The following is a 27,772-nucleotide window of genomic DNA, read 5'->3' on the forward strand; positions in this document are numbered from 1 at the left end:
TTTCGAGACCTCGTGTCTCTTCGTCATCCCTGATTTATATGACTTTGATTTATATAGCAGATTTTAGCCCACTTCCCAAGCAGCACAAGATCTTTGTAACACTTTCCTGTTTGTGATGATTTGTTGCCAATATTCCCAGCCGTTTAAGCGGCAAACTGTAACAATAAATAATGTTACCTCAGTAATATCAGGATACATTGTAGCTGCTGAGTTACACTAACTGAGGGTTGATTGAAACTGAGCCCCAATATTGGATAGTGAGGTTTAGAGGGAGTATCTTACTGCAGTTACTCTGGATGCCCCTCTTACAGGATACTTGTGTAGATTTGCAGCCAGGTGTTGTGTTTGGTAGGACATAAGGCAATTTGATGTTTTACTATTGGTGAATCTGTTATTCTTTGGTTGTTAAATAGAAGCTGTAGCCTGTTTGTACCAATTTTCTAAGTGTTAATTCCAGCTGGGTTTGGTCGGCAGACAGGCCTGAGGCCCAGGTGCCAGGTCAAGTAAGGACGTAGCCAAATATTTAAGGGCTCTGCCTGTTAGGTATTTGACCAGGGTTGGGTTTGCTAGCTTATTTAGAGGGACTAGTTTGTTTTTCAATGGTTGTTAAATAAAAGCTGTGGCCTGTTAGTTCCAATGTTCTGAGTGTTAATTCCAATTGGGTTTGGGTGGGACAATAGACACTAGGCCCAGTAACAGCTTCCCAGGTCATTTCAGGTCCACTGAATAATGCCTTAATACAGGATGTCTCACTGTAGAATGATCTAATAATAATGTTTATCCACCTTCCCTATCATGACATTCTGAGCTCAGACAGAGGGGTGATTAGAAAAAGACAGGAAACTGTGTTTCTGATGAGTCTTCTGGCACTCGGCAGAAATCATGCTGACTTTTTGAAGGCTTCTGCCCAAGCTACATAAGCACATGGATGCAGAGGTTTGTCTCTCTGGCTTCATCTAAGAGACAGCATGAAGCTCTGTAAAAAGGGCAGATCCACACAGACAACGACGCAAAAGAAACTACTCGCCCATGTCATTTGGCTTCTTTCAATGACACTTAAAGTGAGCATTTTACTTTTCTGCGTCTTGTAAAAAAATATATAGTTGTTGCCATGGGAAAACTGTCCCCCACCTGTGGGTGTTTGGCATCTGAATGACATTTCAAGGAGGACATGTAAACATGGGGTATTTCCATTAGGTTAGGAGGTTTCCAAAACACATTAGATAAACGTTAAAAAAAAAAAAAAAAAACTCTTCCAGAAACATCTAACTATCTACTGTGGGAAATCTCAACATAGTTGTTTGATTTTATTTTGTAAAACGTCCATCACCAATATTTAACCCCAGAAACCTTTCATGGTCATCATTCCCTAGTTGGGACTTCCCTACCAAGCTCAGTTTTGATGAAGACCAAACTGGAAACCAGAGTATAACCAAATCTTCAGGCACGTGTTGGTGCCATTCTACATCAAGGGGGGCTCAAGTCCCCCCAACAGGTCAGGTTTTCAGGATATCCCTGCTTTAGCACAGGTGGCTCAATCAGTCCCTTCTTCACCACCTGTGCTGAAGCTGGGATAGCCTTAAAACTTGACCTGTTGGGGTCGGGGGTCTTGAGGACTGGAATTGAGCCCCCCTGTCCTATATCATTAAAATGAAAGGAATATAGAGAGAACTTCAGTGGTGCACAGTTATGTTTTATAAGGGAGAATTTATTACGGGCATAAAGCAACGACTTGAAAATGCATATTTATTACTGGGGGAAAAGTTCTTACTTCACCAGAGGATTTAATGAAGTCTGCACTTAGTTTCTGACATCTTTACAATGCTATTGAGTAAGAAATGGTCTGTACTATTTTGTCGCTGACAGTAATGCAGAACTGGATGAAAAACAGGAAATAAAGAGCAGTGTTTCTTTGGGATCCAATAGAAAGGTCACACGACCGATTCAATGTGTTTAACTCTCACAAGACATACATTTGATGTCCGTTTCCTTTATTAAAATCCCCACAATATTACATGACATAAATTAAGCACATTGTCATAATATTTAAATGCTGCAATTGATATAAGCATAAGACTTTATCGAGATTCTAGCCTGAAAAGCCCATAAAATGTTAAGAAGTCCGATTCTGGGTTATTGTATAAACATCCATACACAACAAAGCAAGTCCAGGCTTATATTGATGGCTTAAGAGATCTGTGGATAGTATCTGAACTTGCATAGCAAAAGAAATGGCAAACTGTGTTTGGCTGACCACATATTATAGTGTGTGGTTTAAAGCAGGAATACTACGTCCCCCTTTCTTTCTTCTTATTTTTATACAGTATATGACAATGTACAATGCTACATTCTTACCTAAGCTGGCAATCGTTTGGTGCTCTTGTCATTATTCTGTCATAATCCTTATTGAATGCCTAACATAATGGCCGCCTTTCAGTTTCAATCGATCCTTCAGTTAGTGTAACTTGGCAGCTATAATGTATCCTGATATTAATACGGCAACATTATCTATTGTTACAGTCTGCAGCTCAAACTGCTGGGAATATTGGCCACACATTATCACAAACAGGAAAGTGTTGCAAAGATCTTGCACTGCTATGGGAGGTGTGCTAGAGCCTGCGATAGAACTGAAAGGATGCTTTAAAACACATTGAAAATAGCTTTAAAAGTTAGCATCCTTCAAGTTGCACCTGAATCAGTCAGTCTACCTAAGCAGTCCCAAATAACGATTCACAATCATACATTGGCATTGCCCTGCAAAGCATCTTGCAGCTCAACATTGAAAATATCCAAATCTATATCAGAAAGGTGAACCCCATCCTGCCTGAACAAATCTCTGGGACCCCAACTTTCATATGCCTCAAAACTTTACCCCCCCCCCCCCCCCCATCCGTTAATAATCTTCCTGTCTACCACCTTCTGGCTACGCTAAATCTTCTTGGGATAATCTTGGACCACACTTACAACGAACCAGGAGAAACTACCAACAGCTGACATATTGTGCTCTTTAACCTATGAATTAACTCCACTACCATGAAAGACAAAATATCATTCCCAAAGTGCACCAGCATATTGTCTGGGGGCTGGTCTCTTCATCTCTCAATCAAAGCGAGACTAGGGAATAGAGATCTTAATTTAATCAAGAGAGAAAAATGTTGCATTTTTACTTTGGATACCAGATATTCATTAGGATTTAATGAACAAATAGAAATTATGCCATTTATGCCAAGATGACGTCACAACCGTGATGCCCTACGTATCCGACGTATGTTTCGCGTGTACCCACGTACGTCGGATACGTAGGGTGTCACAGTTGTGATGTCATCTTGTAGTGGCGACATCCTCCTGCACAGCCTCCATTGCGGCTTGTATCTGGGGTTACTTTTCCCTTCATGACTTGGTCCGCCGAGTCCAGTACTGTTATCCTTATGCAGCATGTACTGTCCATATGGCTACATAGTAGCTGGCCTCTCAACTTAGTGTGTGTGTGTGTCCTCCCCCCCCCCCTGTTTAGGCTAATGTGTACTGCCCTGACTGGATTATTATGACCATATCCTGATGTGGCATACTCACCAGTGAGAGATACGTTTTGCCACCCATCTTTGTTATACTGTTGCAACACATATTTAGTGTTGCTACTTTTGTGTCAAGACCGCAGCAGCAGCTCACACTGTTGCAGTCATACATAGAGACATCTACATACAGTCTCCTGAGTAATATCATTATGTGGCGGCCACAGTGTATTTAGCCAGCAATTGATCTCATATGATACCAGAATGTTTAACCCTACACTATACACTTTTTTGAGCTAGACATATTTTGCCAATATCTTTTTTGCTACAGATATTATTGTCGTGACTGTTTATGTTGCAGTGATTCAGATAGACATACATTGTCTCAAATGTACAGTTTCTAGGACAATATCATGGTGTGGCTGCTATGGTGCATTTAGCCAGCATGTGAAATTACACACTGTCTTTAATTCATTGAGATTCAATACCACTGAGCAGGAACTACTGTAGTATTGTTTCAGATGTCAGTATAGAGTTTACTGAACCTATTTGAGGTATATACTATCATTAATGGTTACTCTATTACCCACTCCACCACAGGGACTTTTAATATTGTACATATGTTTTTAATCTTTTGTTGTTGTGTTCGAATTAAATTTAATGTAATAAAATTGTATTATTTTGTTCTAAAGTTCTGGTTCTAATGGGTCATTTGACCGACTTAAAGTAAAATTAACTGGTAGGCCACTGTTGTCTTTATCACTAGTCCCAGCATAGAGTGCAATTATATGGGGAACCTTTTTGATCCTTCTTGGGTCTACTCTGTTCTACTATTATACATCTCCTATACACTGCTTTACATCTCATGTGCACTATCAGGACATACATAACGAGAGCGGCCTGATTTATCTGTTTTTCTTTATATCTATACACTCAGATTTATTTTTGACAAACTCGTATATTATATCGGTTTGAAGATCAAGATGGAAGTATTTTATATTTATAATTGTTATATTATACATTTTTCATATTGTACTGGTTCACTATTTTTAAGTTGCCATATAGTTGGATGATATTTTATTGATATTGATCATTTGTATCTCCATGTCTTTTTAAACACAACTCCAATCATGTACATTTTCAGTATGTTTTTTTATTTTATGTTAATTGCTGACTATTGAGGATTAACCAATACACCAACACTGTGGGGTATACAAGTGATGTACAGCGTCTGATGAATTACTGATGTACGAAACGCGTAGGGATCACGTAGAGATGCTTTGCCTCCGGATCCGGTAGATATTTTTCTTCCACAAAGAAACCCCTATCCTCCCTATATTCTCCTCCCACCAATTCACTCGCCCTAATGGCACCAAATACATCTAATAGAAAAGCTGCCCTGAACAGTTGAACCTTGAAATCTGATCTGCATACTTGTTGAACTGTCCTCGGCACCCTAGATAATGCCCCTGAAGTTACTTGCCTCTGCAGAACTCTGACCCTTGCCTGCTCCAACCCACCAGCAGCTTTTTAACTATAAAAAAACAGTCACTCCTGTTAAATAATTTGAAGGAAAAAATCCCTGCCGTGCACTTAGAGATGCCCCCCTCACCCCCTCCCCCCCCTTTAGTCACAACTTTACTTTTAAGGTTGTACAAACAGAGCAACATAGTCACTGAATAAAAAACCTCTCCTACCCCTGCTAACAAAATCAGCCCACTCTTCCCGGGCTTTCTTAGAAGTTCTCCATGATGATATTGCCAAGGCCCCTTTCAGCAAGTCGCTTGCCTCAAGCCTCACAGGTACTCCGGCCAAACAATGATGCTCCCACATGAAATAAGAGAGTCGGCAATTATGTTCTGAATGACAGAGACCTCTCCTCTTTTCACTCTCTAGGTGACCTAATCACATCTCTTGGGCTCAAATATCATGTCTATGCTGATGACACACAAATTTACTTTTCAACCCCTGACCTTACACCTACTGTACAGATTAAAGTTTCTGAATGTCTCTCCTCTATATCATCCTGGATGGCCCTCCGCTGCCTTAAACTTAACGTGTCAAAAACAGAGCTCCTCATATTTCCTCCCAAACCTGGCCCTACTACCTCCTTCCACATTACGGTTGGAAGTACTATCACACACCAAGTAGTCCAAGCACGCTGCCTAGGGGTCACACTCTATTCCTCTCTCACATTCGCCCCTCACATTCAAAAGGTAGCTAAAACCTGTCGTTTTTTCCTCCACAATATTACAAAGATACGCCCTTTCCTCTGTTGCTCGACTGCTAAAACTCTGACACCTGCCCTCATTCTCCCCCGTCTCAACTACTGTAACCTCCTGCTGTCCGGCCTTCCTTCCTCTCACCTGTTTCCCCTACAATCTATCCTTAACACTGCTGCCAGAATCACTCTACTCTTTCCTAAATCTGTCTCAGCGTCTCCCGTGCTGAAATCCCTCTCCTGGCTTCCTTTCAAATCCCGGATCACACACGAAATTCTCCTCCTCACTTTTAAAGCTTTACACTTTTCTGCCCCTCCTTACATCTCAGCTCTAATTTCTCACTGTACACCATCCCGACTCGTGTGTTCTGCTCAAGGATGTCTTCTCTCTACCCCTTTTGTATCTAAAGCCCTATCCCGCCTTAAACATTTCTCAATGACTGCCCCACACCTCTGGAATGCCCTTCCCCTCAATATCCGACTAGCACCCTCTCTATCCACCTTTTAAGACCCATCATAAAACCCACCTCCTTATCGAACCATAGGAGTAGCTCTGTGGCTGATACTTTACCTCTCATACATAGACTTAAGACTCCTTACAGACACACTTACCAGAACGCCCTCCTACTGTCTCTGTACGTTTTTCCTACTTACCAATTAGACTGTTAGCTCTTCGGAGCAGGGATTCCTTTTCCTAAATGTCACTTCTACAGTATGTCTGTAGCACTTCTTCCCATGATCTGTTATTTGTTATTTATATGATTGTCATGTGTAATACTGCTGTGAAGCGCTATGTACATTAATGGCGCTATATAAATAAAGACATACATACATACAAGCACATGCCAGGTCATGAAACAAATGTAATACTCTTAACAACCTACTAGCATATATATACAACTAGCTGAGAGACCCGGCATTGCCCGGGATGTGAATTCCTAATAATTGTTTTGTGGGGGGGTGAATCTTGGGTGGGGGGGGTGAATCTTGGGTGGGTGGGGGATGAATCTTGGGTGGGGGGTGGGGAGAATCTTGGGTGGGTGTGGGGGGTGAATCTTGGGTGGATGTGGGGGGTGAATTGTGGGTGGGTGAATCTTGGGTGGGTATGAACCTTGGATGGAGTTGTGTTAATCTTGGGTGGGGGGGTTGAGGTGGGGGGTGGTGTGAGTCGTCCCAGGCGATCGTCCCCCCCCCCTATCCCCGGTGCTTGTTCCCCCCCCTGGCGGTGTTTCTCTCCCTCCCCCTTGTCCCCTGCGCGTGTTTCCCCCCCTCCCCCTCTCCACACCTCCCCGCCGGTCCCTGGTGAGGGGAGGGGAGAGAGAACGGGGCCCGGGTGGTGAGGAGAAGCGGTGTGCTCTACTTCCACCCCCCCTCCCCGGCGCTTCCGGCGTCCCCGCTGAGAGGAGAGATAACGGGGCCTGCAGGTGGTGAGATGCGGGTAATGGGGGGGAGCTGGCGGGGAGGTGAGCTGCGAGTGAGAGAGAGTAAGTAGCGGTGGCACCGGAGGGTGTACAGGAGGGGGGTGGGGGGTGTTGGCAGTTGTTTGTGGGGTGGGGGTGGCATTTGGGTGTCAGCAGCGGAGGGTGTGCGTGAGGGGGGGGTGACCGGACGGTGTATGGTGTGCTGGTGGGTGACTGCACCGGGCGGTGTTGGTGAAGGGGGGTGGGGGTCGGGAGCGGGGTGGTGGTGGGGGGGCAGTGATTTTTCTGAGTGTGGCAGTTGGGTTTGTGAGGTCAGCAAACCACGCAGGCCAATGAGATGCGTGCGGGGGCGGGTCCGAGCCACGGACCTATTAGATTGGCCAGAGGGTGAGTGACAGACCAACTGACCAATCAGATTGCCCATAAGCACAGCAAATATACAACGTTTTCAGCAAACAAACAACGTTTTCATTTTTATAGATATAGATTAATAGTCTCACACCCCAGAACTATCGGACCAAAACACACTACACCTTTATTCCTCAAGTGAAGAGCCAAATTCTTGAACACCATCACTATAGAAAACAACTGCAAAATTCTTTGTCAAACTAGATGCCTCCCAAATCGCTGCCCACTCTGCAGTTCACCACTGCCCATCCAAATAGGCTCCAAATCCGAACACTCCCACAGCATTGGTAAAAGGGCCAAAATCGTTATAGGAAACTGCTGTTGTACCCATCCAAAAAAATGCTGCCACACCAATACATTTTCCTCTCCTCTCCCTCAAAGCCCGAAGAAAGGGGTGAACTTTTCTTGTACCACATGTAGCTAAGGCCAACCTACTGCAAAAAAAATCTCTGCCCAGGAGTAACATTTTGGAAGCAAAAACTAGCTACAGCAACTGAATGGTCTTCAACCTAACCTCCTTTGCTAAGATTACCTCGCTAATTGAGGACCTCAACTCCAAAACCTTTTCTGAGAACGCTGGGGAATGATGGAGGCTCAGGAAGGAAGATGATGGTGATGATGAAAACGGAGTTTAATCAGAGCACAAACAAGCAATCCGAGGTCATTCACAATATTGCAGGCAAGGTAACTTGAGGGGTAGGCAGAGTCCAGAAGAGATCAGAGGTCATACACAGGTAGGCAGCAAATACTTAGCTGAGAGGCAGGTGGGATAGGAGTGTGTACTGTTAAGAAAAGGAGTTGCAACTTTCTGATCCTAAATAAGGCTCACTAGAGAGTCTACTTTGCAATGCCTCTAGGAGTTGTAGTTTTCAACCTTTATCTCTCAAGCATGGTAGACACGAGTGGTACTGCATCCATAAATACAGAACTAAATTCTTGCCAGACGCCGATGAACAGGTCTGACACCTTCTCGTGTAGACGCAAAACCATTTTCTCTGTATCTAACTTGATACCCAAAAACTGAACTTTGTGTAAGGTCCCCATTTTCTTCCTTCAAAAAGGAATACTACAAAATCCCTGCACATCTGACCAAAAGCAGTGCCCTTCGGCCCAGCAAAAATAAAGTTATCCAAGTAATGGATAATGCAATGGCTCCCTTACTCCACCACCCATTTCAAAATGAAGCTTATGGTCTCAAAGCAAGCATCCCACCAAATGGAAACTAACTGGATGTATCGGGAACATTTGAAAAGCATACCCTGAGTCAGACATGACAAGTAATGCCACCTACCTGCAACCCCTCAACAAAGCTAACTCCTTATCAATGGACGCATGAACAACCTGTGAGAGGAAAGGTGGTGAAATTGTGGATGGGAGGTACATAAGCCCTGTATTTGCAAATTATACCTATCCCTACTAAGGGTTAAAGGCCCAGGGAAGCTTTTGCAAATGAAGCCAGATGCAGATCACCTGGCCTTAACAGAGTATAAGAAAGGGCAGGCTAGATCAGTTCTTCCTTCTCCCCTTATACCAGCTAGGAGAGCTGGGTGCTACAGACAGGCACTGGCCTGCTACAGGTTTGGTTTATGGTGTCTGTTTTACTGTTTGGTAAGTGGGAAAGCCACCCAAAGATATCTAGAGAATTGCTGTCTAGTTAATGCTCAGATAGAGCGAGGATTTATTTTGATTCTTTTGTTTGTCTTGATTTTGTCTGCTGGAGTGACAAAAAAAATAAAGCCTTTAAATCAGAGCTGGATGGTCCTGTGACTGTGCTTTACCCTAAAAGAAAGTGGGGTTTAAGGTTCCCAGGCAAGAGCCCATCAGACAAAAAAGGGTATTTTGTCACATACCATACAAACCTCTTTATATGATTGTTCACGATGTGAAAGATGAATTAATCATAAAGATCAAAGTTCCTTCATGGGAACCCCTCCCAGAGGTGAAATCCCCAGTTCCTTAAAGGGATGCTCTGTGAACGGTCCAGCCATATGGCCCAACCACAACTCCTTGTTCAACTTCTCCTCCACTACCTGCAGGTGCTGCCTGTTTAACACCACGTTATCCACCCACAACTACTTCTCCCTTCTCCAACAAAGATAGAGGCGCAATCCAAGCAATATCCTACATGGTTTTTTTTTTTAAATAAATCAGTTCTGTAGTATTAGACAGAGAGAAAACAGCGCACTGCATTGACGGCTGGCACGCCACATTGGACTCTCTCAGACTATAGGAGTGGGTAAGATGACAAAGTTTGCATTCTCATTTCGATATCATGATCATTATTGATGAGAGTACCCTGCATTCCTCCAATGAGGTGACCTTGAGGTGATATATTAATTCTGTTATGTCCCTCCAGGAGAAGTGATTTTGGTTTTTACTGGTGACTCCCAGGTCATTTATACCCACTCCGTTATATAGTTGTATATAAGAGTTGTGTTAAGATTTATGGATTGATAAGCTCTCCCTGACGTTGGACCACCCTTCTCCCCCATACCCATCTGTAGTATTAGATAATACTTTTTTTATTTTAACATTTCAACTCTTGATGCCATTTTTTAATGAGTATTTAATATACTGAGCATCCTTTGGTTTCTATAGCAGGCTTTAGCACAGCTCCCCAGCTCTGCGAGATCTTTGTAACACTTGCCTGATTGTGATCATTTGTTGCCAACATTCCCATCAGTTTGAGCTGCAAACTATAACAATAGTATATGTTACCTTAGTCATATAAGAATACATGGTAGCTGCTTGATTACAGTGACAGAAAGATTAATTGAAGCTGAAAGGCAGCCATTTAGTGAACCCTGGGAAGCAGAATTTTCCTGATCGTTCACATGAGAACCAATCGATCAGCAGCTTAGGTAATTAGTTTTCAATAAAAGTAATCAAAGGCTGCATATATAATCAAAATAAACAAAAGGATTTTTTTTGCTGCTTGGATTACTTCTTTAAACACCCCAAGGAAACCTCTCCAGCAATAACGGGCTACATCTCTTCTTGGATACCTCTCCAACTAGCGCCTCCAACTGCACGAAGTGGCACGTGGGCAGGCCACCTAAATAAGCTTACGAACCAAGCCCGATCGTAGCCAACCCACTATACGGCAGTGCCCTTGGCACCTGACCTGCTCCCAGGTCAGCCTTACTTTAGATGAAGTGGGAGGAGATGTGCGGCCTGACATAAACCCTTTAACTTGTCAGTCTTTTTTATATATATATATATATATATATATATATATATATATATATATAAATAGGTACTCCTTATAATAAAAAACCAGCAGGCATAACAGAGGCTCCTGAACCCCGCAGCCAGTGCTGCTTCATTTAAAGCGCTGAAAGGGCATGGACCAGAAGCCTGTTTGTGTTTGCGCAAAGAAAGTGATTTTTTCAGGGCAGCGTAGAGCCGAGCGAGTCGGTGAATAAGACGGTGCGAGATCATTATCTAAATTAGGTTCGTGCTATTATGGATGATGTATATAATTAAAATATAATTAAATATGACAGACTCACAGGACGCGAGAATGATTTGCAGAATGGTAATCATCAATTACTCCTTCTCCTTAGGGTAGTCGGGCAGAATGATGCATTTGTGGTGTAACCAAGGTGGGATGTATATTCTTAAATACCTTGGGGGTATACCAAAGCGAATTCCTTTCCAACCTTGAAGCTTTGCCAGGGAACTTCAGATTGCTAAGCAATGCTCATCAGCTGGAGGACCCATGTGTACTGTAAGATAAGCTGCAATACCTCTCAAAGCACATATCGGAATATATTACTATTCGCATGTTAGGTCCGTCAGCAATTTCAGTGCAAAACTTAATGTCACAGCCATTTAGACCCCAGAATTAGCCCTCTAGAAAAAGCCAACATTTTGGGGGAGTACGTACCGGTATTTGTAAAGGAATGTGCTGACATTGGTAACCAGGTATATTTTTGTCCAATATACTGACAGATAAAAAGACTGCGCTTATAAGTCTGGTAAATATAATAATATGCTAATATGTTAATATAAAGCCCCTAATGTTTGGGCTATGAGGTACCAGTGAACTAATAGAACCTATGATGTGAACAAACAAAAAAATTATATGTGCATCCTAATATAAAATATGTAAATAAAACAGTGTATTGCTAATATATATATATATATATATATATATATATATATATATATATATATATATATATATATATATATATATAAAATTGTGATGTTTGTGACCAAGTCTATAAATAACTATGTGACCAAATGAATCTATATGTGTACGATTATAAATATAAGATGTAAAATACTAAGTGAAAATGATGATGACTTGGGATGTTATACTATTATGGTATGGATGGGAATAGGTGTATAAACTATGTGAAATAAAATATTTAAATGGACAAATGCAAAACCAAATATAAAGTCCAAAAAACCCATGAATGGCGAATGTCCACTTGATGATTGTCCCAGGAAAAACATGATGACACTCTGTGCAGGATACTGGCAGCCTCCTATATGGAACCAACGAATTCCCAGCAGATCTGTACAAAACGAAAAAAGAAAGCGCCCGATCCTAGTGCAATATGTCTAAAATAACATTTAATACTCCCAAAATAATCTAACAAATTAAAACTCACAAACAACAAAGAATAAGAGCATGTTATGAGATAATACTCATGCACCAGTACTGGAACTCTGCTCCTCCGCTCATATGCCTCTTGATTATGTCCGTCCGGACCCCTCTGAGCCTCCGTCCAGCAGGAACTCAGGGAGCAACGCAGCCGCTGTTAGCGTCCTCCAGGAGAAGTCATCATGTGCAAATGGTTCCGGGCAGGGCAGAATAAGGCGGGGAGCCGTGTAGAAGATACTATCAGCGTCTAGAGTCCAAGGTACTGAGTGATGTAGTGTGTGCGCTCTTACTGGCAGCACAATGCTCACCCTACGCATTTCTTCACGTTAAGTGTTTTCATCAGGGGGTCAAGTAGGAAAAGTATCTTTGTCCAAGTAGGAACCGGAGCACAGCCACACCAGTGTAGTATAGGACACGAAAGGTTGTTTCAAAGATGTATTTACTCAAAGAGCATAAGGACAGACATCGTAATAACGGGTATTCCATCTCCGTGGAGTTTTTATTTTTTGCTACCTCTGGTGAGTTGATCGGTGCTTTTTCTGGGTTCCTGCTGTTCCACCAATTTTTTCACATAAAGACACAGGTATTTACCTCAATATCTTTGGACATTAAGGGATGCAGAAGCTAGGACCGAGATATTTATGCTAATGAGTTACTAAGGGCTCGGTTCAAGGCTGGCTCTACTGCTGCGGCAGCTTTTAATCTAACGTTCGCCGGGAGCGCGCCGGGAGCGCCGCGGGTCTGCTCTCCGTTTAAAAACGGAGTTTCCCGCGCGGCGGCCGCTTCAATAGATAAGCGCTAATGGCGCTTACTATTGAAAGTGCCCGAGGCGCGGGAAACCCGGCCGGTTCTCGGCCGAAGACTGCCGCGCGCCACCCGCGCTGTTTTTAAAATGCGGGGGCAGCCAGATTAGGTTTAGCCCGGCCGCCACTGTAGTTTCTCTAGCTACTCTCTTATTGGGTCCATCTTTCCCTGTCAGTTCAGTCCTTCATTGTACATTATAGGCGATATTATTTGCCCAAGAACTTATAACCTGATTTGCTGCGGCTTTAGAACCATCTTTTGGACTTCACATATGTCATATACTTTTCATTTTTGTGTCTCTCAGATCATTTCTCAGAGTCTCTGTATGTCTATTTTTGGAGCTGGGAGTAGGGACCTGTACAAGATTCCATCTCCGGGTGCTGGTTATTATGAATGCAGCACAACTTAACTTCAACACCCCACTGTAGGGCTTGGGAAGCTGATGTTTAATAGGAAATATAGTGCAGCTTTAGTAAGTAACTGAATCATAATCTGTCGTTTCCGTACTTGTAAGCCATTGGCTAAAGCACACAATGCTTCTCTCATATGGTTCATTGTAGGAAATACAAGTAGCGATTCTATGTTTGATTTGAGCTGTCCAGCTAGGCAAAGAGATACAAGATGAATCACATGGGGTGAAAGTTTCATTTCTCACACAGCGTTTTTGCTGAAGCATCTTACAGACAGATCAGCAAGTAGAATGTGAAAGACCTTTGATGATACCGGTATTAGTAATTTGAACATCCAGAATAACACTCCTTGTAAGTGAGTCCAAGGACTTTGAAATACATCCTCTCCCAGAGCGCTTCGTCTTGAACAGAACAAGCAAGATCACAAAGAACGCTGTTGCTCTGCAGGTCAGAACATTCTTGGCAGCATCGCGCTCACCTCATTCGGTCACTGCAGTGGTGCGGAGCGCCTCATAAAACAAATTAACCACCCTCCCAGGAGACAGCGCCGGGAACTCCTCTTGCTGTCGCTGCCCGCAGCCGGCGAGAGGTGGCTCCAAAACCTTACATGGAACGCGCACACGGTCCGGTTCGGTTGCTGCCCTTCGCTATTTTGGTTTCCCGCGGAGCACGCGCTGCATTTAGGGCCCGTTCTATACTGCATGCGGCCACGCATGCCTATGCGAACACGCGTGCACGTGCCTCGTGCTTTTCCCTCTTATAGAGCCGGGAGCTGTATTGTGTGTGTGTGTGTGTGTGTGTGTGTGTGTGTGTGTGTGTGTGTGTGTGTGTGTGTGTGTGTGTGTGTGTGTGTGTGTGTATATGTGTGTGCATGGGTTGTGTGAGTGAAGAAAGCCCTAAATAAGATTTTTTAAAGAAAAAAAAAAGTTCAATAAATATTTTTTTATTTTATTTCTGCAATCATTGACACATACACACACACATCCATACATACACACATCCATACATACACACACACATCCATACATACATACATACATACATACATGCATACATGCATACACACAAATACATACACACACATACATACACACACATCCATACATACACACATCCATCCATACATACATACATACATACATACATACACACATAGACACATCCATCCATACACACATACACACATACACACATAGACACATCCATGAATACATGCATACATACATACATGCATGCATACATACATACATACACACACATACATACACACACATATATACACACACATATATACACACACATACACACACATATATACACACACATACATACACACATACATCCATACATGCATACACATACATACATACATACATACACATACATACATACACATACATACATACACACACATACATACACATACATACATACATACACATACATACATACACATACATACATACATACGCACACACATAGATACATTTGAGCGCCGGTAGCGGCGCAAAATCAGCTTTTCCCTGTCTTTGCTGCTGTCTGTCGGCTTCCCGCTCCCTGCTGTGTGCGCGCGCAGCGCCATTATAGAAAGGCTGACTAACGTCAGCCAACTAAAATTCCGCGTGGCCCCCATGCCCCATCTTATCTCCCCCCCCATCATTTTTATCTCCCCCCACCCCCATCATTTTTATCTCCCCAGGCTGGCAGGCGGGCCCCCATGCCCCCTCTTATCTCCCCCCCCCCCCCCCCATCATTTTTATCTCCCCCGGCTTGCAGGCGGGCCCCCATGCCCCCTCTTATTACCCCCCCCCCCCATCATTTTTATCTCCCCAGGCTGGCAGGCGGGCCCCCATGCCCCCTCTTATCTCCCCCCCCCCCCCCCATCATTTTTATCTCCCCCGGCTTGCAGGCGGGCCCCCATGCCCCCTCTTATTACCCCCCCCCCCCCATCATTTTTATCTCCCCAGGCTGGCAGGCGGGCCCCCATGCCCCCTCTTATCTCCCCCCCCCCCATCATTTTTATCTCCCCCGGCTTGCAGGCTGGCCCCCGTGCCCCCTCTTATTACCCCCCCCCCCCCATCATTTTTATCTCCCCAGGCTGGCAGGCGGGCCCCCATGCCCCCTCTTATTTCCCCCCCCCCCATCATTTTTATCTCCCCAGGCTGGCAGGCGGGCCCCCATGCCCCCTCTTATTTCCCCCCCCCCCATCATTTTTATCTCCCCAGGCTGGCAGGCGGGCCCCCATGCCCCCTCTTATCTCCCCCCCCCCCCCCCATCATTTTTATCTCCCCCGGCTTGCAGGCTGGCCCCCGTGCCCCCTCTTATTACCCCCCCCCCCCATCATTTTTATCTCCCCAGGCTGGCAGGCGGGCCCCCGTGCCCCCTCTTATTACCCCCCCCCATCATTTTTATCTCCCCAGGCTGGCCCCCATGCCCCATCTTATCTCCCCCCCCCATCATTTTTATCTCCCCAGGCTGGTAGGCTGGCCCCCATGCCCCCTCTTATTCCCCCCCCAATCATTTTTATCTCCCCAGGCTGGCCTCCATGCCCCTTCTTATCCCCCCCCCATCAGTTTTATCTCCCCCGGCTTGCAGGCTGGCCCCCATGCCCCATCTTATTCCCCACCAACCCCCCATCATTTTTATCTCCCCAGGCAGGCCCCCATGCCCCTTCTTATCCCCCCCCCCATCATTTTTATCTCCCCAGGTTGGCAGGCTGGCCCCATGCACCAAACCCCCCCCCCCCCCAAAGAAAAAAAATTGTCCTTACCTTATTTCCAGCAGAAGTCTCTGGCTCCGCCCCCGCTGTTCACTCCTTCACTCGACAGGCAGCACGAGTGCAGGATGACTGTCACCGTCCTCAGGTTAGTAGCTGCCGGCTCAGACCAGCATGCATCCGCCGCGCTCGCCCCCCCCCCCCACACACTCGCCTCCCCCCCCCCACACGCTCGCCTGCACACCACATCCGCCGCGCTCGCCCCCTCCACACAAGCTCGCCTCCCCCCCACACGCTCGCCTCGCCTCCCACCCACACGCTCGCCTGCACACCACATCCGCCGCGCTCGCCCCCTCCACACAAGCTCGCCTCCCCCCCCCCACACGCTCGCCTCGCCTCCCCCCCACACGCTCGCCTGCACACCACATCCGCCGTGCTCGCCCCTCCCCCCCCACACACTCGCCTCCCCCCCCCCCACACGCTCGCCTGCACACCACATCCGCCGCTTGGCTTGCAGACGACTGCCCGCAAACGTGGTGATTTTCAACCGGACAGGCATCAGAATTATCGGCCTGTCCAGTTGAAATCGCGGCGCCCCTCTAGCCAAGCCACGGCGCATCAGGGCGCCGCGGCGCACAGTTTGGGAACCACATATATATATATATATACAGTATATGCCAGGGGTGCACAAACTTTTCACCCTGTGCCCCCCTCCTTACCTTGTCTCCAGGGTCAAATGATGCAGCAGGGTCACGTGCCGCATGGTGACATCACGTGACCCCGCGGCATCATTTGACACTGCGTTGCCATGGCGACGCATCGCTTAAAACAAGACATGGTAAGGGAAGTTGCAGAGGCCTCGCGCAGTTCCCCGGCATTTAATGTAAATGCATTGGGGAAGAGCGCGGGGCCTTTGTAACCGCGCCCCCCCCCCCCCGCTGGAAAATCTTGCTCCCCCCCAGTTTGTGCACCCCTGGTATATGCCATTATGTAGGTGAAGGTAAATGTTTGTTTGTGTGTTCCTCAGATTTAATACTGGTCCGTAAGCACTGAAAATGCCATGAGATGGTTGTACTGTGAGAATACAGATCCCCACACAGGTTTCTTGCAGTTCCAATATATTTATTGTTCAGGCATTTTACAATCCCAAACTTCAATTAGTTCCAGGTTATAGATGGGACGCAGACTTTTGTTCGATGTTTCTCTTCTGCTCTGAGGTTCTATTCCTCAAGCAAGGTGTGAAGTAGCTTTTCCTAACTACAAATTAACCTCTTCATGTTAATCTTTTCATAGCTTGTTAGTATGAAGAAACATCTGCTGTAACAAGCATATATTCATTCTTGAAGGTTGTTTATCTGCTGTTTGTGCAGACTTTGTTTTTGGGTTTTTTGCACTCTGTGAAATTTAGTTTCAGCCATTTCACAGAATAACTCTTAGGCTAGGGGCCCCAGAAAGCGCCCGCCCGCGACAGCGCGCCTGGCGGGGCTTGTGCCCTTCACTCGAACGATCTGAGGACTTCAGATCACTTGCGACGGGGTGGCGGCCATGACGTCACGCGGCTGGTTCGCCCTCATTGGCAAAACCGCCGCGACGCCAAAAGACACATTTCTTGTCTTTTCAAAATGTGGTGGCGCTTTGTCCATGCGCACACGTGGCACGATGGAAACTTCAGTCAAGCTGAATTTTTAACCCCAAAAATCTATCTACAGTTGGATGTACACATTGCGAATTATCCTGTGTTTTATGATTCACCGGGATCACGGATGCATTGCGAGCTCGCTGTGCGGGTTTTTGGTCTTTTCCGGGTTGTTTGGACTCCAGCATTGTTTAATATGCAAAATACATTTAAATTGAATCAACCCGGGTTTGCAGAATGCATGTTTATTTATATTCGGTTTCTGTTCCATCTTGCTTCTTTTTTTTTTTTTTGCCATTACTAAGCTGTGTGGTCTGTGGCAGGTACAATTTATTAAAATGTTCTTTGTGGAACACTGAATACATTTCCAGTGTTCCAGATCACAGCCTAACATTATGTACATAGATATATAAATAATACTATTGAACTGAAAACTGAAGAAAAGCTCTTCCACCGAAGCAACCTGCTTCAGTAGTATGGCTTTTCCATGTGCTCCATTGTGTCGCGGAAATACTTTGTAATACATCGCCCGTTTCTGGTTATAGTTGCATATATTCGTTATTGATGCCTGCACCCTGCCTGGCACCTTGGTGTTTGCTGGTGCTATTGAAGTGAGTGTGGTTAGTGCACATTATTCAGTTGACTGTTTATTGAATGAGGCAATCAATGCTTTTACAGCATTAAATATAAATATTCCTACTACAGGACGAGATTTTGTTGTGGTTAATGCCCCAAAACATTATTAGCCACATTGGCTCATTGGGATATTGGCAAATAGTCTGGGGGGGTGGGGGTGGAGTGGAGGGGTTGTTGAGTGGTTAGGCCATTCGTGGAGGGGGGGGGGTTTAACTCCTCCTTTACCTTAGCGGGAGATTTAAACTCGCAGGAGATACTGACACCCCATACGCAGGCCTGTACCTCGGGAAGCAGGGGGTTCCCAGACCTGAAATAAAAGCGGTTCAGCAGGGACCCCCTCTGCGTTAATCCATCACTGCGGGGGACTGCGAGTGGGCCGCGCTCGGGCTCCTGTTCATCAGCTGTCTCCCTCACACCCAAACTGAACATAAATAGCGCCGCATCTGTACACCAGGGGCGCTCAACGGCAGTCATCAAGACCCCCCCCCCCCCCAACAGGTCAGGTTTTAAGGATATCCCAGCTTCCTGACAGGTGGCTCAATCAGTGGCCGAGTCGAAGACTGAGCCACTATTTAAGCCACATGTGCTGAAGCAGGGACTGATTGAGCCACTTGTGCTGAAGCAGGGATAACCTGAAAACCTGACCTGTTGGGAGGTGAGGGGGGCTCTTGAGGACTGGAGTTGAGCACCCCTGATCTTTGCAGATAGAGAAAGCATTATAATTGATGACAATGGGGATTGCTTTCTCAAGCATTCTGCCCGTATTCCTACTTCCTGTGAAGCGTCATACACCAGATCTTCATTAGGACTCCCAAGTTTTAAACCAATTTGTTATGCTGTGAAGCCACCTTCCCCTTGTTTGGGCAGATTTCAGACTCATTCGCATAAATGGAGCTCAAATAGTCCAGAACAATTGATGATATATTGAATAGTAGCCACGGAGCGGCAGGGTTTGCAGAACTTTGTCCAACTCTAAGCTGTCATGGGAGAGACAGACGGACAACAGGCTCAAACAATATTAAGGTGATATTTGCTGCAGTGGACGTATTTGTGAAAGGAATATAAGAAGTGACAGGTGTAACAATTGGTGCTACAGTATCAGCAGGGTTAAAGGTACTCATGTACACGGCTGTTTCTCAGATATCCGTGCAAATATGTTGAGAAATTCTTGCAGTGGTGACAAGTTTACAGGAACCCTACAGTATATTCAACTTACCAAGTCGGGGAGGCGGCCTTTGCACTTTTTAGTACTTTCAACATAAACCAAATTAAAGCACCAATACTACTGTCCCACTTTTTTTTTCTTCCTTTAATTATTTTTATGTGTAAAGCATCTAACTACATTCTTACCTGAGCTGGCAATCGTGTGGTGCGCCTGTTCTAAATCTGTCAGAATCCTGATTGTGTGCCCAAGGAAGCGGCAGCTTCAGTCAGTGTAACTCAACAGCTACAATGTATCATTATATTACTAAGGTAACATTATCTATAGTTACAGTTTGCAGCTCAAACTTCTAGGAACATTGGCAACACACTATCACAAACAGGAAAGTGTTGCAAAGATCTTGCACTGCTTGAGAGGTGGGCTAAAGAGGCAATCCAAGTCGTCAATTTTTCTTCTTCTTTATATATATATAGATATATATTTATTTATTTGAAGCAGGGGGTCTCCGGAACCGAACCTCGTTTATATCGACTCCGGGGACCCCTACTTCCGGAGATACCTCCGAATTAGCAGCCGGTATCTGCTCTCCGCTGCTGCCAGGGTTCTCAATATGTCCGCTGTTGAAAGTTTTCGCATCCTACGCCCAATAGGAAGCCGTGAGATCATCGATTCAGCTTCCTATTGGCCCATGTGAAGCGGGGGAGCTTTAAACTTGAAACCCCTGCATGCTGAGCCGGAGCTACTACCTGCACCTAATTTGGAGGTAAGTATCTCTGGAAGTAAGGGGTCCCCGGAGCTGAAATTAACAGGGTTCAGTTTCGGAGACCCCCTGCTTAAGTGCTGTATAAAAAACCTAAACCTGCTATAGAAATCAAAGGATGCTTTTAAACTTATTGAGTACTGAGGAAAAGCTGATTAAATGTTCTTTTTAACAGGAATAATTCTGTATTTAAGAAGGAAGGTATTTTGATATGACAAGTTTTGAAATTTTGAAGCTTAGATGTCTTTAAAGCTGCAGTTCAGTCTTTTTTTTTTTAAATTAATTTTTTTACTTCAATAGTTTCATGTGTGCAATCTCTAATTACCTAAAGAACTGTATAGCTGCAGGTCAATTCGTTCTCCATGTATTGATCGGCGAAATTTGGTGACATAATTAGAGCTGGCATATGTTTTTATTTGCTTCTGTCAGTCAGTGGAAGCTCATGAATATTCATGAGCACTCCTGCACTGACATGTGCTAGAAGGAGGGCAGGGCTGACAAAGGGGTGTGCCAGGGCTTGTGACAGGACATGAAGGGGCAGTGCCTTAGCAAATGGCTGTTAAAATAGAATACAAGAAAATTGGTCTTTCAAAGTTGTTTTTTTTAAAACAGAAAATGCTAAAAGTATTTTTTCTTACTACAGAACTGATTAATTAAAAAAAAACACACATGCAGGATATTGACTGAACTGCAGCTTTAATTAGTTTTTTTCTATAGAAATATGAAGAAATTCCAAGTTAGGAAGTGTGTTTTTGCCAAAAATGCACTTAATGAGTTTTACTGCTATATAGACGATATACAATTTCACGTTTTGGTGCATTATGGTTTTCTCCAAGAGCATTGCAAAAATCACAAAATGACGTGAAGTGTAATAAATCTGCTAATTTAGTAGTGAAATGTAATCCTATAGTATGATTTTGGTGATTGGCCACTTTTTTGTAACTTATTTTTTTTTTTAAGTCACAAATGTCCAAATTCTGCCAGTTTCACAAATGTTTTGCACATGTTTAGTTAGGAGGGAGAGAGATCCCGATGTCTGTGTGCAGATCCAGGATCTACAATGCCAGTCTGTGTTCCCTCTGTATGTGTCCATAGTCTCTGAACTGGTTTCTCTTCTCTACAGATCATGGCAGACCATTGCTTTTGACCAACAACCTACATGTTTCATCAGGATAGTGGGTACACACAACACCGCAAACGAGGTAAGACCTTGAAAAGTAATGGCAACTTACAGTGGTAAAACATTGCAGTGACACATGCAGCCGTTACCGTTATACCTGTGTAATAATATAAGAGCTTTATCATAATAACTATAATATTATGCAAAAAAGGGTGGGAGCCATGTTGTTTTTTTCTTCCACGTAGTAACAAAAGAGGGAGAGGGCGTAGGACGTATGATACTTTTTATTGGACCAACATGTAGTTATTTAGTTAGAAGCCTTCTCAGGGTAGGACCCAATGAAGGACCCCGAGAGGTTGGAAAACTTGTAACATAGCAACCACTTGTTGGTCCAATGAAAGTTATCATACCCCCTACTCCCTCTCCCTGCTGTGTTACTCCAAATAATATCATGGGTAATTATTTACCGCTGAGGACTTGTTGAACAATCCAGATGCAATATCTCTAGTTTGACATGTGGCATCCATTCAACAAACTAAGCGCCTGAGAGTTTGAATCATGGTGGCATCTTCGCAGTTAATCTCACGTAGGCACTCTCCCCGTTTATTACCAAGCATTCGTCTCTGGGATGTAGCGCTATTCCCAGACTGGGAGTTGGTTGTAGTTCCATGATCGGTCCCAGTGTGTTTCCATCATACAGTATGTAATAAACCTGTGTATCACCGTTGATATACTGTATTTGTAACGTGAATCTGTTATATAGACCGAGGGCTGGATAATAGATGTAATTATCAGCTCAAACTTGCAAAACTAACTGTTTTAATATGTAAACCAAGCGAATGCTGACCCAATACCACTTCTATTTTCACCTGGTCCCTCCCCAAATGACTAATGAAAGTGGGGCAAAATAAGTGCAACAACATTTAGGTTAGGGGTGGGCAACTCCAGTAATCAAGGGCCACTAACAGGTCAGGTTTAAGGATATCCCTGCTTCAGCACAGGTGGCTGAGTCTTTGATTGAGCCACCGGTGCTGAAGCAGGGATATCCTTAAAATTTGACCTGTTGGTGGTCCTTGAGGACTGGATTTGCCCACCTCTGATTTAGGCCTCGGCCATGTTTACTGCTTGCCGGCGGAAGCGTGCTGCCGCTCAGCACTGAGCCGCAATTAGAGCGGCTTTAGTAGGGGCTCACCTGCGCTTCCGCGCGCTTGCGGAAGCGCTTGCCGGCGCGACAGGCCGGTCACGTGAGCGGTTCGCCCAATGAGGGCAAACCACCTCCGTGACGTCACTGGCCCGCCCCCTGACGGCCCGCTGACGGCGCGTGCGGTAAGCAACCGCAAGGCCAGGGAAAGCACCCGCTTTCCCTAAGCCTCAGCGCGCCTCAGCGAGCCAGCAGGGAGCATGGCCGAGGCCTTAGATGCATTAGCATAATTATACGTGTGTGTGTGTGTGTGTGTGTGTGTGTGTGTGTGTGTGTGTGTGTGTGTGTGTGTGTGTGTGTATGTGTGTCTATATATATACTGTATATATATATATACTGTATATATATATATATATATATATATATCAGAAACAGGGGGCTCACAACAACATTAAATATATATATATATATATATATATATATACATATATATATATATATTTTTATTTATTCAAACTTAAGACATACTGTAGCTCCAGAATGGTGTCTAAAAGCTTGTACTATCGCATGGTATACGCAGATTAAATTGCTGTTGCAATGTGAGGACGATCAGTCAGTGTAAAATTAACTTTATTATTTATTTTAGGATAGATGTCGAGTTTCTGGAACCACAACACTTAATTGCTAGTATCCCTAAAGCTGCACTCACTAAGGATCCTGTACAAATGTTCCAAATGTGTAGGGCCGAGGCAGCATTGTTTGGGACATTGCATCAGTCCTTCGCTAGGCATAAATAGCGCCTCGCAATTGAATCTGGTCAAATGAAATCTCAGCGCACTGCAACTTGTTTTCTTGCACTTTTTTTTCCCCCCCGATTATGGGAATCGTAAACTTTGGGCTCCAAGGACAGAAAAGGTGCTTTCTAAACCACGTCTCGCGGGAGAATTGGTTTTATCTGAACGTTTGTGCTATTTACTGCACAGATTTTTGTTGTACTTTGCTAGGACTGCCGCTACGATTAAATAGAGATCCTATCATGCCCTTGAATATACTGTAGCAATAACATACTCTGAGACCAGGAGTCGGAGTGTGATGGTAGCAGAGGGTATCTCAAAGGATCACTGCTTTTTAAATTACAACCCCGGAGTACCACTATTTTGGTAGTGTCCAGACTAATGCTTCTGTTTTCTATTTAAAGAAAAACTAATTTATTTCAGGAAGTCTGAATTCTCACCGTGTAAATTCTTCTGAAATATGCCCAGAATAGTGTTTCCCTAATGTTAATTAAATGTAGATTTTTTTAGTTTTTGTTTCGATGAGGCACAGGGCCACTACTTTTGATAAGCCACTTAGACCACTGGTTAAGGATGTACAGTACCTTTGCTATGACTATCGCTAGTGCTCAACAGAGAGGCCATCATGCCCAGTACATCCTCCAAGACAAAATGCGGAACCGTGTATTCTCTGCCACCTACCAACGAGGAGAAGCCCCATTTGTGGTTTAGCTTTGCATAGAATTGTGACCTTTTGGTGACATTTGCTATTATTTGTTGATCCAAATTGAAAATCTTTTCTCTCTCACGGTGAGATATTGCCTGGCTGTTAGGCTGCGGCCATAGTGCGCGCTTGCGACAGAGCGCAAGTAGGCGCGCCGACTGTCGCCTGAGTGATCTGTGGACTACGTTCATGCGTGCGATGGAGAGGCGTGGCTGTGACGTCACCAGGCTGGTTTGCCCTCATTGGCTGAAACGGCTCACATGACGCGGCCGTCACACGAAAAATAAAAAAAATGTGTCTCTAAATCGTGCTGCGCGCGTCGCATCGTGCTGCCACGCAGCATGGCCGAACTGGTGCACTTATATGAATTTGTTTGTGCCGCACACGCGCTATGTCCACAGCCTTAGATGTTAAACTGCGGTCAGTAGCAGCTCATTGCTGGAAGGGGGAACCATTACAAACGAGTGGTCCCTACTATGTGAGCATTGGAATATAAAGCCTTAAAGGTGACCACTGTGAAGATATTAATGGACTTCACATTTTCTGCAGGAGGCTGATGGAGAAGCCCAGTGGTAAGAACACGGCCTGGGAAGCAGGTCAATCGGATTTGAATCTTAGGCCATAGAGCCTTCGCCCGCCTCGGCGAAGGCTGTGACGTCACCTGCGTGAAGCAGGTGTGTTTTGCGTCCATGGTGGATGCGCCTGGGGGGGCGTGCCTAGGGGCGTCACGGAGCGGGTTCGCCCTCATTGGGCAAACTGTTCACGTGACCTGCCTGTCGAACCAAGAAATTGCGCGCCCCCTCTTGCTTGAGCCCAAGCGCGTCCACGCTGTCTATGGGCCCGATCAATGCCTTTAGGCAATGTGATCACGCCCCGCGTGGACGCCTCAGCGCGGTCTGCAGTACTATGGACCTGGCCTTAGTGTCTGCTTCTTGTGACCTTGGGGATGTCACTTTCTCTCCCTGTGCCTCAGGCACCAAAATTAGTTTGGGGACGGGGGACTTGTATCTGCAAAATGATATGTTCCATGTCATGCACCGTAAAAGTATATTATTTATAATATTACACCACTATTTCAGGAACCATGTCCCACTGGAATATAGCCATATATGTAGCCAATAGATAGATTGTCAACATTGATTACAAATATGTCAATTTCTTTAGTGGATTAGGAGCATGTTGACAGTCGCACATAATAACAATCTCATTAGGCTATTATTTGTGTGCTAAAGGGCACCGGTATTGACTTGTTTCTGTAAAACATGAAGAACTCTGAGACACAAGATGAATCATAGTTTCAACTGAAGCAGATTTGCAACAATCAAATAAAGAGGGGTTTTCTTTACAGTAAAAAAAAGTCCATCTCATTTCCTGAGTGGGCAGCGAGATGTAGTTTAAATCACCAGCCCATTTCCCTTAATCAAACAGTCCAGTCTCCAGGGACTGTTCAATACTATTCTCACCAAGGTAACAATCTACAGTAGTTTATTCATTAGTAGGGTTATCCCAAAAGCAGACTGGATTATACAGTGTTGCTTCCTGCTTTGTTTTATTTTTCAGTTGTAACTTTTTTTAGGAGTCAAGTCTGAAAAATGTCAGGTTTTGTAACGCCTGTTCCTGGTGTAGTAACGCCTATTCCTGGTGTAGTAACGCCTATTCCTGGTGTAGTAACACCTGTTCCTGGTGTAGTAACGCCTATTCCTGGTGAAGTAACGCCTATTCCTGGTGTAGTAACGCCTATTCCTGGTGTAGGAACACCTGTTCCTGGTGTAGTAACGCCTATTCCTGGTGTAGTAACGCCTATTCCTGGTGTAGTAACGCCTATTCCTGGTGTAGTAACGCCTATTCCTGGTGTAGTAACGCCTATTCCTGGTGTAGTAACGCCTATTCCTGGTGTAGTAACGCCTGTTCCTGGTGTAGTAACACCTGTTCCTGGTGTAGTAACGCCTATTCCTGGTGTAGTAACACCTATTCCTGGTGTAGTAACGCCTGTTCCTGGTGTAGTAATGCCTATTCCTGGTGTAGTAACGCCTATTCCTGGTGTAGTAACGCCTATTCCTGGTGTAGTAACGCCTATTCCTGGTGTAGTAACGCCTGTTCCTGGTGTAGTAACACCTATTCCTGGTGTAATAACGCCTGTTCCTGGTGTAGCAACGCCTGTTCCTGGTGTAGTAACGCCTATTCCTGGTGTAATAACGCCTGTTCCTGGTGTAGTAACGCCTATTCCTGGTGTTGTAACGCCTATTCCTGGTGAAGTAACGCCTATTCCTGGCGTAGTAACGCCTGTTCCTGGTGTAATAACGCCTGTTCCTGGTGTAGTAACGCCTATTCCTGGTGTAGTAACGCCTATTCCTGGTGAAGTAACGCCTATTCCTGGTGTAGTAACGCCTGTTCCTGGTGTAGTAACGCCTGTTCCTGGTGTAGTAACGCCTGTTCCTGGTGAAGTAACGCCTATTCCTGGTGTAGTAACGCCTGTTCCTGGTGTAGTAACGCCTGTTCCTGGTGTAGTAACGCCTATTCCTGGTGTAGTAACGCCTATTCCTGGTGTAGTAACGCCTATTCCTGGTGTAGTAACGCCTATTCCTGGTGTAGTAACGCCTGTTCCTGGTGTAATAACGCCTGTTCCTGGTGTAGTAACGCCTATTCCTGGTGTAGTAACGCCTATTCCTGGTGAAGTAACGCCTATTCCTGGTGTAGTAACGCCTGTTCCTGGTGTAGTAACGCCTGTTCCTGGTGTAGTAACGCCTGTTCCTGGTGAAGTAACGCCTGTTCCTGGTGAAGTAACGCCTGTTCCTGGTGTAGTAACGCCTGTTCCTGGTGTAGTAACGTCTGTTCCTGGTGTAGTAAAGCCTATTCCTGGTGTAGTAACGCCTATTCCTGGTGTAGTAACGCCTATTCCTGGTGTAGTAACGCCTGTTCCTGGTGTAGTAACGCCTGTTCCTGGTGTAGTAACGCCTGTTCCTGGTGAAGTAACGCCTGTTCCTGGTGTAGTAATGCCTGTTCCTGGTGTAGTAACGCCTGTTCCTGGTGTAGTAACGCCTGTTCCTGGTGTAGTAACGTCTGTTCCTGGTGTAGTAACGCCTATTCCTGGTGTAGTAACGCCTATTCCTGGTGTAGTAACGCCTATTCCTGGTGTAGTAACGCCTATTCCTGGTGTAGTAACGCCTGTTCCTGGTGTAGTAACGCCTATTCCTGGTGTAGTAACGCCTATTCCTGGTGTAGTAACGCCTATTCCTGGTGTAGTAACGCCTATTCCTGGTGTAGTAACGCCTGTTCCTGGTGTAGCAGTAACACCTATTCCTGGTGTAGTAACACCTATTCCTGGTGTAGTAATGCCTGTTCCTGGTGTAGCAGTAACACCTATTCCTGATGTAGCAGTAACACCTATTCCTGGTGTAGTAACACCTATTCCTGGTGTAGTAACACCTATTCCTGGTGGTAGTAACGCCTATTCCTGGTGGTAATAACGCCTATTCCTGTGGTAGTAACGCCTGGTGTAGTAACGCCTATTCCTGGTGTAGTAACGCCTATTCCTGGTGTAGTAACGCCTATTCCTGGTGTAGTAATGCCTGTTCCTGGTGTAGTAACGCCTATTCCTGGTGTAATAACGCCTGTTCCTGGTGTAGTAACGCCTATTCCTGGTGTAGTAACGCCTATTCCTGGTGTAGTAACGCCTATTCCTGGTGTAGTAACGCCTATTCCTGGTGTAGTAA

At 45.0% G+C, this 27,772-nt stretch overlaps 1 protein-coding gene across 1 annotated transcript in view; it reads left to right on the forward strand.

The window, feature by feature from the left end:
• Positions 1 to 27,772, forward strand: part of BTBD9 (BTB domain containing 9) — a 369,776-nt gene that overhangs the window by 324,019 nt on the left and 17,985 nt on the right. Inside the window, exon 10 of the mRNA XM_075598775.1 lies at positions 21,425 to 21,503. Within this exon, the coding sequence (XP_075454890.1) occupies positions 21,425 to 21,503 (79 nt within the window). The remainder of the gene's footprint in view (positions 1 to 21,424; positions 21,504 to 27,772) is intronic.

The sequence above is a fragment of the Ascaphus truei genome, chromosome 4, assembly GCF_040206685.1.
Source record: "Ascaphus truei isolate aAscTru1 chromosome 4, aAscTru1.hap1, whole genome shotgun sequence".
Lineage (NCBI taxonomy): Eukaryota > Metazoa > Chordata > Amphibia > Anura > Ascaphidae > Ascaphus > Ascaphus truei.